Source organism: Mobula hypostoma, chromosome 4 (genome assembly GCF_963921235.1).
Source record: "Mobula hypostoma chromosome 4, sMobHyp1.1, whole genome shotgun sequence".
NCBI classification, from domain to species: domain Eukaryota; kingdom Metazoa; phylum Chordata; class Chondrichthyes; order Myliobatiformes; family Myliobatidae; genus Mobula; species Mobula hypostoma.
This window is the reverse complement of record NC_086100.1, coordinates 147,921,015-147,936,272: the sequence shown is the minus strand read 5'-3', so window position 1 is coordinate 147,936,272 and position 15,258 is coordinate 147,921,015. Positions and strand designations below refer to the sequence as shown.

The following is a 15,258-nucleotide window of genomic DNA, read 5'->3' as shown; positions in this document are numbered from 1 at the left end:
TGATACATTCCACAATGAGTTGGAGTTTGTAGCTAAGCAGGGAAAAATATTGAGTATTTAGTATTTCAGTAACATCCGAGTAACATTGTAAATATGTAAATATTCTGCCATGAAGAGGTACCTGGGAACCCTATCTCGATTGCTTCCATAACTCCAGGATTCTCTCTTCCACCTGCAATGGACCTATCTGATACTTTATCTTCCATCAGATTCACATTTTCAATGCTGATTCTTCACCTTTCTCACATACATCAAGGATCAGAAGAATGCCTGTTTACAGACTACAGAATCTGCCATCTCCAGAGCTGGTAGGCACAGACCTCCCTAGACCGTGATCCCTGCTGCCGATCTCAATGGTTCCAACAATCTCGGGAAGATTCAAAACCCGACTCCACCACCATCAGTGAGAGTTACAACAACCTCAGAAACTTTCGAAATACCTATTTTGCGACCTCCAACTCTGACACCAGTCTGGACCTTAATCGACAGCACCTCCAGGCTGGGGCTTTATGTGCTATCACTGGAGCCCCAGTCTCTCCTTCCCCCACCATCACTCTGCAATCCCATGTCTCTCAGGTTCCACCGTCAGCTCTTGGGTCCTCAGAGACTCCATCTTCCTCCCACCCCACCTTCCCTGAAAACCCCAACCCTGTTCTCAGACACTACCAACCCTCTTTCCCCCCTCCCTTCTGATCCCAGCTCTATCTGTGCTGGGTCTTCATTATTCCCTCTGACCTTCCCCTTTCTGAGGTAGAATGTTCTGTTCCCAGTAAGGGCCTTACCATTGTACCCCTGCGCCCACACCTCAGTGAGTTCTGTGTACACCATGACCCTGATCTCCTCTTCTGGGAGGTTGCTGAGGAGATAACAGATGCATTGTTCATGATCTTTCAAGAATCACTTGATTCTGGCATGGTCCCACAGCACTGAAAAATAGCAAATCCAGTTTTTAGGAAGGGAGGAAGACAAAAGAAAGGAAATTATAGGCCAGTAAGCATAACCTCAATGATTGGGAAAGTGTTGGAGTCTGGATGAGGTTTCAGGATACTTGGAGACTAATGATAAAATGAGTCAAAGTCAGCATGGTTTCTGTGAAGGGAAATCGTACCCGACAAATTTGCTAGAATTCTTTGAGGAAGTAACACGCAGGGTGGACAAAGGAGAGTCAGTGGATGTCATTTACTTGGATTTTCAGAAGGCATTTGATACCACACATGAGGTTGCTTAACAAGATAAAATCCTATGGCATTACAGGAAAGATACTGGCATGGATAGAGGAATGACTGAAAGACAGGAGGCATCGAGGGGGAATAAAGGGGGCCTTTTCTGGTTGGCTGCCAGTGACTAGTGCTGTTCCTCAGGGCTCAGTATTGGGACTGCTAGTTTTCACATTGTCAGTGATTTGGATAATAGAATTGATGGTTTTGTGGTAAAGTTTACAGATGATACGAAGATATGTGGAGGGGTAGATAGTGCTGAGGAAGCAATGTGATTGCAGCAGGAATTAGATGAATTGGAAGAATGGACAAAAAAAGTGGCAGATGAAATACAATGTTGAGAAATATACAACAATGCATTTTGCTAAAAGGACCAAAAGTGCAGACTATTGTCAAAATGAGGAGAAGATTCAAACGTCAGAGGTGCAGAGGGACTTGAGAATCCTTGTGCAAGACTCCTAGAAGGTTAATTCATAGTCTGTGGTAAAGAAGGCAAATGCAATGTTAGCATTTATTTCAAGGGGAATATTTTAAAACAAGGAGACAATGCTGAAGCTTTATAAGACACTGGTCAGGCCCCACCGAGTATTGTTAATAGTTTTGGGCCCCATATCTCAGGAAGGATGTGTTGTCATTGGAGAGAGTCCAGAGGATGTACACAGGGATGATTCTGAGAATGAAGGGGTTAACATATGAGGAGCGTTTGGCAGCTTTGCGCCTGTACTCACTGGAATTTAGAAGGCTATATGGGGATCTACTTGAAACGTACTGAATGTTGAAAGGACTGGATAAGGTGGATGTGGAGAAGATCTTTCTTCTGGTGGGGGTATCCAGAACTAGAGGTCACAGCCTCAAAATTGAGGAGCGACCTTTTAGAACAGAAGTAAGGAGGAGTTTTTTTTTTAGCCAAAGAGTGGTGAATCTGTTTAAAGCTGTGCCAGAGACTGTGATGGAGGCCAAGTCCGTAGGTATATTTAAGGCAGAAGTTGATAGTTTCCTGATGGGTCAGGGCATCAAAGAATATAGTGAGAAGGCAGGTGTATAGGGTTCAATGGGATCTGGGATCAGCCATGATGAAGTGGCGGAGCAGACTCGATGGGCTGAATGGCCTCATTCTGCTGTTATGTCTTATGGTCTTTATATCTCCTTCCTCGGCAAGGACTCTCCAGCCCAGTCCGATGACCCCTTCTCCCATCTTCATCCCTCCTCCTTTCCTGGATACCCAACTCCGGTCTTCTGCTTGCTCTGGAGTTTTCCATTGCTAACTGTCGGCGAGACATCAACCTACTCGACATTACCACTCCTCTCTCCAATTCTAACCTCACTGCTTTAGAACCGCTGCTCTCCACTCTCTCTGCACTAATCCTAACCTCACCATCAAACCTGCAGATAACAGGGCTGCAGTAGTAGTCTGGCAGACTGACCTTTACCTTTGTTGCTTGGTTTTCCAGCATCTGCATATTTTCTCTTCTTTGTAAATACGTTGCTTGATTAAGCATCCTTTGTTTTCATAATTCATATGTAAAAGTATGTGAATGGCATGCATTATTACATCACAACGTCATATCTGCAGGCCTCACTAAAGAAAGCAAACTAAGGACACTTTGTCCTGGCTCGGTATTTTCCTTTCAATGAGTTTTGTGTTTTGGAGTTACAAAACATAACACTTTCACATCTAAACCAGTCTCAAATTGCCTCCTGATGTATCTTTTATTTGTTTAGCATGATTTTCCTCATTAAATTCATCCCAAAAATCAATTTTGTCTAGTGTTAAATAACTCTTTATCTTGTTTCACTCTATGGCTTTGTATAAATTTCCATTTTTCAAGATATCTATGTCGAAGATGGATAAGTTATTGATTGTCATTATTAAGGTAGTACCACTGATCTGCTTATTAATTTTTTTTTCCAGCCGGTCATCGATTTGGGCAGCAATTTGTGATGGGTACTTTCAGTACACATTGGGAATAGCAAAAGCTAAATTTTTGTTTTAATTCACAGATGAGTGAAACAATATAGCTTGTATTTATAGTGGCTAGAATTCGATTAAACTATTGAATTGCATATCAGCTAAGTTAGTGTTTCCCAACCTTTTTTTTTAGCCCAGTGCCCTCCTAAAGCACTTCTATACTTATCAACGCCCCCAAAGCACCTTCATATTTGCCAATGCCCCTGTTAGGCACAATATACTTTCTGGCACCCTCATAGTGTAAAAACATGTCTACCATATGCTAACGTGAGAAAAATTATTCTGTTTTAAATTTCTGTCTTTAAATCAAGCTTACACAGTACCTGTGTGCTGTATAGCGGTTTCAATATCAATGTGATCCTTGAACTTGATGGTTTTTAGCAAGAGTTGAAATGTCTGTTTCAAGTTGTGACAGCAAAAGTTCCTATGCATTCCTATGTCCAAGCGCTTTTTGTGTTTTGTATGTGATTCACTGCACTGAAGCCTCTTTCAACAAGGTAGGAGGATGGAAATGCAATGAATAGCAGTTTGTCTGTCTCCAAAGACCAGGAAATTTTGTATGACAGTGTAGACACATACCACAAAAGCTAACATTTTTGAAAAGCATTTTTGCTTCTTCATCATTCTAAATTTTAATAATTTCTTCTTGCTAGCTTTCTTCCTGTTCTTCCACCGTGCAAAGAAATGCATTAATTACCCAGTTCAGAATTTCCAGATCATTCAAATCCTAGAATCGATCTTTAAAATCCTCCTTCAGTGACTGCAGGTGTAAGCAGTACTCTTGCAAATCACTGTCTGAAAGAGGGTTCCATACTTACCATGCAGGGAAACTGTGAAAACATTTCTCTCCCAATGTTTTGCTTATATATTTACAACATTCTGATTAAAAATAGATCTTGCATTTTTTGCCTGGATTAAATTGAAATTCTCAACCTGCAGTTTCATATTTAGAATGTTCATTTTGTCATACAGTTCAGCTAGGTACACCACATCTCGCACAGCAGTTCAATCTTGTTTCCCAAGCTCTTGCCAATTTTGAGCAAATTTCAACCACGGTATCAAAAAGATCAAAGAAATGTTTGACAACACTTTGACAGCCTATGCACTTCATTGTGAAGAAGCAAGTGTTCAAACTATTCATCGTTATCTTAGCATAACTGTCGAAATATTCTGCTGTTTAACGGATAAGTTTAAATTTTGTTGATGACAGATATTACTAGAGTTATGCTTGAAAAAAGTCACTGGATGAGGTTTTTGGCTGCGAGATGCTGATGATGAATTGCACAAAGGATTGCAAACTGACTGGGAATTTCTTCTTTCATAAATGCCACTAAACCAGCATGGTGACCTGTCATATAAGGTGTTCCACCTGTTGCACAAGAAATCATGTTCCTAATCAGCATACTTTTATCCTCAGTATACATTTTGAGCTTGTCGTAGATTGTTGTCTTTAACTTTTTACAATAGGGAATCTCTTCATAGACTTTTCCAGTTTTGATAAACCATACATATGCCATTACCAATGCCTTGTTGTCTTGCACAGTTGACCGATGCAGTTGTATTCCAAATTCAGTTTTTTTTTGTGTAGCTTTGTGCATAGTTGATACACAATGTCTTCACTCATTTCATTAATACGACAGGCTACATAGTTATTACTCAGAGGAATTGATTTTAAAATACTGGTATTTATTTTGAGAACAGTGAGCATTTCTGATACAGCAGGCATTATTAATCTTTCACCAATTGTATGAGATTTTCCACACTTGGCTGTCATTTTGGAAATGTTATAAGAAGCAATGAGATCACTATCATGGTCATTTTTAGCTTTCTTGGCAAATGACTCGAGTCTGCAACACTTTTCAAATGCTTCTTTCATCTTCTGGAACTGAGTAATACTCAGGCTGTCTTTTATGGAAGTGTTGCTGCAATCTTGATGGTTTCATGGCCTCATTAGACAGTGCAGTATTACAAATAAGACACATGGGGCATCACTGATCTGATGGAAATGGAATAAACCAATACTCCAGATATGTAACATTGTATTGACACACTTTCTGTAGTTTGTTTCATAGCATGATAAGCATTCAAGGTTCCACTGCCTTCAGACTCACAGAGATCACACTGTATGTATTTATCCATCATTAATGGAGCTAAATTAAAACTAAAAACGTAACACAAACTGGGAATGCCAATTGGAGGTTCACGACAGCAGTGAGTTGACATGGATGGAACAATGGTAGCGGCATGCAAAGAAATGGCACGGTGAAAATTACATTGACAAGGATTCAGATTGGAATCTGAATGTTAGTCGGGATAGAGCTGGTGTTCAGCAACACACATAAAAGTTGCTGGTGAACGCAGCAGGCCAGGCAGCATCTCTAGGAAGAGGTGCAGTCGACGTTTCAGGCCGAGACCCTTCGTCAGGACTAACTGAAGGAAGAGTGAGTAAGGGATTTGAAAGTTGGAGGGGGAGGGGGAGATCCAAAATGATAGGAGAAGACAGGAGGGGGAGGGATGGAGCCAAGAGCTGCACAGGTGATAGGCAAAAGGGATACGAGAGGATCATGGGACAGGAGGTCCGGGAAGAAAGACGGGGGGGGGGACCCAGAGGATGGGTAAGGGGTATATTCAGAGGGACAGAGGGAGAAAAAGGAGAGTGAGAGAAAGAATGTGTGTAATGAGAGAAAGAATTTGTAGAACAATCTATGTTCCGTGCCTATTCTGGTATCTGTCCCCCACTTTTCTTTTGCTACATCGACGACTGCATTGGCGCTGCTTCCCGCACGCATGCAGAACTCGTTGACTTTATTAACTTTGCCTCCAACTTCCACCCTGCCCTCACGTTTACCTGATCCATTTCCGACACCTCCCTCCCCTTTCTAGATCTTTCTGTCTCTGTCTCTAGAGACAGCTTATCCACTGATGTCTACTATAAGCCTACTGACTCTCACAGCTATCTGGACTATTCCTCTTCTCACCCTGTCTCTTGCAAGAACGCCATCCCCTTCTCGCAATTCCTCCGTCTCCGCCGCATCTGCTCTCAGGATGAGGTTTTTCATTCTAGGATGAGGGAGATGTCTTCCTTTTTTAAAGAAAGGGGCTTCCCTTCCTCCACTATCAACTCTGCTCTTAAACGCATCTCCCCCATTTCACGTACATCTGCTCTCACTCCATCCTCCCGCCACCCCACTAGAAATAGGGTTCCCCTGGTCCTCACCTACCACCCCACCAGCCTCCGGGTCCAACATATTATTCGCCGTAACTTCCGCCACCTCCAACGGGATCCCACCACTAAGCACATCTTTCCCTCCCTCCCCACCTGCATTCCGCAGGGATTGCTCCCTAAGCAACCCCCTTGTCCATTCGTCCCCCCCATCCCTCCCCACTGATCTCCCTCCTGGCACTTATCCATGTAAGCGGAACAAGTGCTACACATGCCCTTACACTTCCTCCCTTACCACCATTCAGGGCCGCAAACAGTCCTTCCTGGTGAGGCAACACTTCACCTGTGAGTCGGCTGGGGTGATATACTGCGTCCGGTGCTCCCGATGTGGCCTTTTATTATATTGGCGAGACCCGACGCAGACTGGGAGACAGCTTTGCTGAACATCTACGCTCTGTCCGCCAGAGAAAGCAGTATCTTCCAGTGGCCACACATTTTAATTCCACATCCCATTCCCATTCTGACATGTCTATCCACGGCCTCCTCTACTGTAAAGATGAAGCCCCACTCAGGTTGGAGGAACAACACCTTATATTCCGTCTGGGTAGCCTCCAACCTGATGGCATGAACATCGACTTCTCTAACTTCCGCTAATGCCCCACCTCCCCTCGTACCCCATCTGTTACTTATTTTTATACACATTCTTTCTCTCACTCTCCTTTTTCTCCCTCTGTCCCTCTGAATATACCCCTTGCCCATCCTCTGGGTCCCCCCCCCCTTGTCTTTCTTCCCGGACCTCCTGTCCCATGATCCTCTCGTATCCCTTTTGCCTATCACCTGTCCAGCTCCATCCCTCCCCCTCCTGTCTTCTCCTATCATTTTGGATCTCCCCCTCCCCCTCCAACTTTCAAATCCCTTACTCACTCTTCCTTCAGTTAGTCCTGACGAAGGGTCTCGGCCTGAAACGTCGACTGCACCTCTACCTAGAGATGCTGCCTGGTCTGCTGCATTCACCAGCAACTTTTATGTGTGTTGCTTGAATTTCCAGCATCTGCAGAATTCCTGTTGTTTTTGTTGGTGTTCAGCAAGCCACCTTTATATTATTCCAGTTCACACAAGGTCTCATAATCCCCAAAGATGGCTTTTGACAGCACATATGAAGCTGAGGTTGCTTTGAACACCTCAAGAGGAATCCTCAGGGTTGGCAGGTTCATTGATTGGCTCTATTTCACTGTTTGGTTCCGGCTAGTGCTGTATTGTTGCGCAACCTGTTTTCTGTAGATCTGTAGAGAAAGCTTAGAGAGTGTTCTTAACTTACCAGCTGTTCAATTGCATGAACTCATTACATACCTTGGGTCAAGGGGAACTGTTGGGCATTCTGGTTACTAATTAATGCATCCCTAATAATGTCTGTTTGGTTGGTGAGGTCAGAAGAGATTGCCAAGTTGCAGACATGTTGTGACGACGAGTGCTCACCACCTGCAGAGCTATGGTTCTTCTTGTGTTCCAGTGCCTCATCCTATTTTTGGAAATGACTGCTCTACTAACAGTTAGTCAGGTCTCATGCCTCAAATTAGATTGCTTCCACCTGCACCCCCCCCACCCCCCCTCCCCCCCCCCAACGACTTCTATTTCCACAAATTCCCCAATGCCCCCTTAGGACACATAACCCCAACCCCCAGTTGGGAATCACTGAGATACTTAAATCCAGATGTTTTCATCAATAATTGCTGCAACTCTGTAGGAAACAAAGGATGGTGGGGATGTGTGAAATCTGACTCCGAGTGGATTTTCTAAGTTTAACTTTTTATCATGAGCTTTCCATTATAAAAAATATTGATGCTAGATTCCCCCCCTCAAGTTTCATGCATTTCATCTTGTAAAGCAAGAGGTAGATTACTTTCTATGGGAAGTGAGTAGCATGCAGAGGACTTTTAATTAACAGACATCCTTAGTATTGCTCAAGAAAACTCACTTAATTTAGAGTAGATGCATTTAACCATATAACCATATAACATATAACCATGTAACAATTACAGCACAGAATCAGGCCATCTCGGCCCTTCAGGATGGTAGTCACACCTAGGCTTTCGGAAGCAGGTTGTTGGTTGACAGGGGGGAAAGCGAAGGTGAGCAGACAGGTAATGCAGAGCACCCTTGTAGCCATTCCCCTGAATAATGAGTTTACCGTCCTGGATACTGTTGGCGGGGATGACCGACCAGGTGTGAGCCACGGTGGCAGGGCCTCTGGCACTGAGTCTGACCCGGTGGTGCAGAAACGTGGGACGGAGAAGAGGAGAGCTGTTGTCATTGGAGACTCTATAGTCAGGGGAGCAGACAGGAGATTTTGTGGACGTGAGAAGGACACCCGCATGGTCTGTTGCCTCCCAGGTGCCAGGGTCTGGGATGTCTCTGACAGGGTGCACGACATCCTGGTACGAGAGGGAAAGCAACCAGAAGTCCTGATACATGTTGGGACCAACGACATAGTCAGGAAGAGGGATGAGGTCCTGAAGTGTGAGTTTCGGGAACTAGGCAGAAGGCTGAAGAACAGGACCTCAAGGGTGGCTTTCTCAGGATTACTGCCAGTGCTACGTGACAGTGATGGTAAGAATTGGAGGAGATGGTAGTTGAATACATGGCTGAGGAGTTGGTGCAGGGAGCAGGGTTTTAGATTTTTGGATCATTGGGATCTCTTCTGGGGAAGGTGGGACCTGTACGGATTGGATGGGTTGCACCTGAACTCGAGGGGGAGCAATATCCTTGCAGGTAGGTTCGCTGGCATGGTTCGGGAGGGTTTAAACTAATTTGCAAGGGGGATGGGACCCAGAGCGATAGAGCAGTGAAAGAAATGCATGAAGTAAAGCCAGATCTAACATATAAAGAGGCTTTGAGGAAAGAGAAGTAGAATAAATGGTGTAAAGACAGTAAGGTAGAAGGGCTCAAATGTGTGTACCTCAATGCAAGAAGCATCAGGAACAAAGGTGATGAACTGAGAGCTTGGATACATACATGGAATTATGATGTAGTGGCCATTACAGAGACTTGGCTGGCACCAGGGCAGGAATGGATTCTCAATATTCCTGGATTTCAGTGCTTTAAAAGGGATAGAGAGGGCGGAAAAAGGGGAAGAGGGGTGGCATTACTGGTCAGGGATACTATTACAGCTACAGAAAGGGTGGGTAATGTAGCAGGATCCTCGTTTGAGTCAGTATGGGTGGAAGTCAGGAACAGGAAGGGAGCAGTTACTCTATTGGGGGTATTCTATACGCCCCCTGGTAGCAGCAGAGATACAGAGGAGCAGATTGGGAGGCAGATTTTGGAAAGGTGCAAAAATAACAGGGTTGTTATCATGGGTGACTTTAACTTCCCTAATATTGATGGGAACATGATTAGTTCCAAGGGTTTAGATGGGGCAGAGTTTGTTAAGTGTGTCCAGGATGGATTCCTGTCACAGTAAGTGGACAGGCCGACCAGGGGGAATGCCATACTAGATCTAGTACTAGGTAATGAACTGGGTCAGGTCACAGATCTCTCAGTGGGTGAGCATCTGGGGGACAGTGACCACCGCTCCCTGGCCTTTGGCATTATCATGGAAAAGGATAGAATCAGAGAGGACAGGAAAATTTTTAATTGGGGAAGGGCAAATTATGAGGCTATAAGGCTAGAACTTGCGGGTGTGAATTGGGATGATGTTTTTTCAGGGAAATGTACTATGGACATGTGGTCGATGTTTAGAGGTCTCTTGCAGGATGTTAGGGATAAATTTGTCCTGGTGAGGAAGATAAAGAATGATAGGGTGAAGGAACTATGGGTGACAAGTGAGGTGGAAGAAGGCAGCATACATGAGGTTTAGGAAGCAGGGATCAGATGGGTCTATTGAGGAATATAGGGAAGAAAGAAAGGAGCTTAAGAAGGGGCTGAGAAGAGCAAGAAAGGGGCATGAAAAGGCCTTGGCGAGTAGGGTAAAGGAAAACCCCAAGGCATTCTTCAATTATGTGAAGAAAAAAAGGGTGACAGGAGTGAAGGTAGGACCGATTAGAGATAAAAGTGGGAAGATGTGCCTGGAGGCTGTGGAAGTCAGCGTGGTCCTCAATGAATACTTCTCTTCGGTATTCACCAATGAGAGGGAACTTGATGATGGAGAGGACACTATGAGTGAGGTTGATGTTCTGGAGCATGTTGATATTAAGGGAGAGGAGGTGTTGGAGTTGTTAAAATACATTAGGATGGGTAAGTTCCTGGGGCCTGACGGAATATTCCCCTGGCTGCTCCACGAGGCGAGGGAAGAGATTGCTGAGCCTCTGGCTGGGATCTTTATGTCCTCGTTGTCCAGGGGAATGGTACCGGAGTATTGGAGGGAGGCGAATGTTGTCCCCTTGTTCAAAAAAGGTAGTAGGGATAGTCCGGGTAATTATAGACCAGTGAGCCATACGTCTGTGGTGGGAAAGCTGTTGGAAAAGATTCTTAGAGATAGGATCTCTAGGCATTTAGAGAATCATAGTCTGATCAGGGACAGTCAGCATGGCTTTGTGAAGGGCAGATCGTGTCTAACAAGCCTGATAGAGTTCTTTGAGGAGGTGACCAGGCGTATAGATGAGGGTAGTGCCGTGGATGTGATCTGAATGGACTTTAGTAAGGCATTTGACAAGGTTCCACACTGTAGGCTTATTCAGAAAGTCAGAAGGCATGGGATCCTGGGAAGTTTGGCCAGGTGGATTCAGAATTGGCTTGCCTGCAGAAGGTAGAGGGTGGTGTTGGAGGGAGTACATTCAGATTGGAGGATTATGACTAGTGGTGTCCCACAAGGATCAGTTCTGGGACCTCTACTTTTTGTGATTTTTATTAACGACCTGGATGTGGGGGTAGAAAGGTGGGTTGGCAAGCTTGCAGATGACACAAAGGTTGGTGGTGTTGTAGCTAGTGTAGAGAATTGTCAAAGTTTGCAGAGAGACATTGATAGGATGCAGAAGTGGGCTGAGAAGTGGCAGATGGAGTTCAACCTGGAGAAGTGTGAGGTGGTACACTTTGGAAGGACAAACTCCAAGGCAGAGTACAAAGTAAATGGCAGGATACTTGGTAGTGTGGAGGAGCAGAGGGATCTTGGGGTACATGTCCACAGATCCCTGAAAGTTGCCTCACAGGTGGATAGGGTAGTTAAGAAAGCTTATGGGGTGTTAGCTTTCATAAGTCGAGGGATAGAGTTTAAGAGTCGCGATGTAATGATGCAGCTCTATAGAACTCTGGTTAGGCCACACTTGGAGTACTGTGTCCAGTTCTGGTCGCCTCACTACAGGAAGGATGTGGAAGCATTGGAAAGGGTACAGAGGAGATTTTTCAGGATGCTGCCTGTTTTAGAGAGTATGCATTATAATCAGAGATTAAGGGAGCTAGGGCTTCACTCTTTGGAGAGAAGGAGGATGAGAGGAGACATGATAGAGGTGTACAAGATAATAAGAGGAATAGATAGAGTGGATAGCCAGAGGCTCTTCCCCAGGGCACCACTGCTCAATACAGGAGGACATGGCTTTAAGGTAAGGGGTGGGAAGTTCAAGGGGGATATTAAAGGAAGGTTTTTTACTCAGAGTGGTTGGTGCATAGAATGCACTGCCTGAGTCAGTGGTGGAGGCAGATAAACTAGTGACATATAAGAGACTACTGGACAGGTATATGGAGGAATTTAAGGTGGGGGCTTATATGGGAGGCAGGGTTTGAGGGTCGGCACAACATTGTGGGTCGAAGGGCCTGTACTGTGCTGTACTTTTCTAAGTTCTATGTTTGTTCTAGTCCGTGCCGAATTCTTACTCTCACCTAGTCCCACCGACCTGCACTCAGTCCATAACCCTGCATTCCTTTCCTGTCCATATAGCTGTCCAGTTTAACTTTAAATGTCAACATCGAACCTGCCTCAACCACTTCTGCTGGAAGCTTGTTCCACACAGCTACCACTCTCTGAGTAAAGAAGTTCCCCCTCATGTTACCCCTAAACTTTTGCCCTTTAACTCAACTTGTGTCTTCTTGTTTGAATCTCCCCCACTCTCAATGGAAAAAGCCTATCCACGTTAACTCTATCTATCCCTCTCATAATTTTAAATACCTCTATCAAGTCCCCCCTCAACCTTCTACATTGCAAAGAATAAAGACCCAATTTGTTCAAACCTTTCTCTGTAACTCAGGAGATGAAACCCAGGTATCATTTTAGTAAATCTCCTCTGTACTCTCTCAATTTTATTGACATCTTTCCTATAATTCGGTGACCAGAACTGTACAAATTTGGCCTCACCAATGCCTTGTACAATTTCAACATTACATCCCAACTCCTGTACTCAATGCTCTGATTTATAAAGGCCAGCATACCAAAAGCCTTCTTCACCATCCTATCCACATGAGATTTCACCTTCAGGGAACTATGCACCATTATTCCTCGATCCCTCTGATCTGCTGCATTCTTCAATGCTCTACCATTTACCACGTATGTCCTATTTTGATTAGTCCTACCCAAGTGTAGCACCTTACATTTATCCCTCTGAAAACCATTGATGGTGTTCGTTTATTAGACAGGGTGTATAAGATTGAATGTTCAGAGGAAGATGGTGTGCAGTGATTTCTGATTACTGTTAGATATCTGGGGAATTCTACAATGAGTACTTATGGCATGATCTCACTCCTAGATTTTGGCATAAATTCTGTCATAGATTTTAGGTTAGCTCATTTTCATATTCAAATTGTGTATAAAATGCCTGCTGATATGCCTGGAACACATGAAACTGTTCAAGTGGGGATCAAAAAATAGTTTGAATAGTATGTTGAAAAAGAGCCTGGTACACCAACAGGTAAAAGCCATTGTGTCTTAAAGTACATGAGCAGAAAACTTGCACAGCATACTGCTACGACAGAGATATGGAGCAGAAAGCATGCTGTATTTGAATTTTGAGGCCAGTGACCTGTCAATAATGTAGCTGTTAGTGAACAGAGCTTCAGTGAAAGGAGAAACGAATGGCCAAGCACAGTAGTTATGACTTTGCAACTTCTGTAGTTAATGTGGCAACGGATCAACACAGCAATATTTGTAGAAAATAAGTGTTTTAGCATCCAATTAAGGAATACAATTTAACCAACCACTCCTGAGAAGTGGAATAACTAATAGTTTGGCATACTGTACTGTGGTCTATTTTTGGCACAACTGGCCGCACTGAATTGCTGTGACTCAGTATGCAGATTGTCAGCTGATGTTAGTGATGTAAGAGGAAATGCAGTGTATAGAACCGTCAAACTTTTACCTGGTAAAGAAGGATGGTAAGATTAGAATTTCTTTACTTTTTCTTCTATTTTTCCTTTTTTCTCACGCACATTGATAATTCTCTGTCTACTTCATTAATCTTCTGTAAACAAGCAAGTAATGCTAAAGAAGGCATTGATTTTGTTTTGTATGCAATAAACAAACTGCTGGAGGAATCCAGCAGCTTGAGTAGCATTAATTGAGGGGGGGGGTGGGCGATGTGGGAGGAATAGCTGACATTTCAATAATTTTGAGGTAGGTTCTTGACCCAAAACACTGGCAATTTCTTTCCATCCACAGATGTTGTTTGACCCAGCGAATTCCCTCAGCAGTTTGTTTATTTATTTGCTCCACATTGTAGCATCTGCAATCTGTTGTGTCTTCTTTGTAAAGCTTTGTACTTGGCAATTCAAAAGTGAATGTTTGTCTTAAAATTATGAGCTGATTTTCATTTTTTGCTCTTGATGCAGCATAAATTAGGATCTATTGCACTTGCCGATAATTAATTCATTATACCCAACTTCAGTAATTAATTCTTTATTGCCCAAAAGTGTTGGACTTAGTTCTTAAATGTATTGCAGTTTCTCGCCTGAAGAAAGAACAGGTTTAAAAGCACTGGATTAAAAATTCTATTTCAGATTTTTGAATGTTTTAGTTTTAATAGATTTTGATTCAAAATGTAAAAAGTCAAACTTGTTAGTTATATTCATAACATGACATTTAATGTGTGTCCAAACATTTCTTTCAAGGTTCTGGATTACTTTGTTGCAGTCTTCTCAACATAAAACAAAAATAAAATTAAAACCCAACCAGAGCACGGTCAATCTTAACCCCATGCAGCCTGAGTATTCTTATTTTTTTCCATTCCTGACTACCCAGCCATATGTAAAAGCCTAATAATGTCAAATGTGCTTTTGATCAGTTTGAAGATGGAAATATTGAACATTGATCAGACACAGGACACATGATGGTAAATCTAAGCTAATCATCCTGACCTGAGTAAAGCACTGAACACAATTGTTTTATTAGAATAGATCTCAAATCTAACCCGTTTGATTGGGTGTCAGGTCAGGTAGCCAGACTTTACTTAACAGTAGGGCTTCATCCAGACCATGTATGAAATGTGGAGTGAAACCTTATTCAGAATCAGGTTTATTATCACCGGCATGTGTTCTGAAATCTGTTAACTTAGTAGCAGCAGTTCAATGCAATACATAATGTAGAAGAAGAGGAAAAAACATAAAATAATAATAAATAAGTAAATCAATCACAGTATATGTATATTGAATAAATTAAAAATCATACAAAAAAACAGAAATAATAAATATTTTAAAAAGTGAGATAGTGTCATGAGTTCAATCTCCATTTAGGAGTCAGATGGCAGAGGGGAAGAAGCTGTTCCTGAATCGCTGAGTGTGTGCCTTCAGGCTTCTGTACCTCCTCCCTGATGGTAAAAGTGAGAAAAGTGCATGCCCTGGGTGCTGGAGGTCATTAATAATGGACACTGCCTTTCTGAGACACCGCTCCTTGAATATGTCCTGGGTACTCTGTAGGCTAGCACCCAAGATGGAGCTGACTAAATTTACAACCCTCTGCAGCTTCTTTTGGTCCTGTGCAGTAGCACCACCAT

General features: G+C 43.2%; 1 protein-coding gene across 4 annotated transcripts in view; it reads left to right on the top strand.

The window, feature by feature from the left end:
• Positions 1-15,258, top strand: part of kiaa0232 (KIAA0232 ortholog) — a 162,079-nt gene that overhangs the window by 77,941 nt on the left and 68,880 nt on the right. Inside the window, exon 1 of one of the 4 annotated variants that reach the window (XM_063046674.1) lies at positions 13,591-13,645. The exons of the other annotated variants lie outside the window; for them this stretch is intronic. Within the exon in view, the coding sequence (XP_062902744.1) occupies positions 13,643-13,645 (3 nt within the window). The 5' untranslated portion in view covers positions 13,591-13,642. Of the gene's footprint in view, positions 1-13,590; positions 13,646-15,258 lie in introns of those variants that run through there. 4 annotated transcript variants of the gene reach the window in all.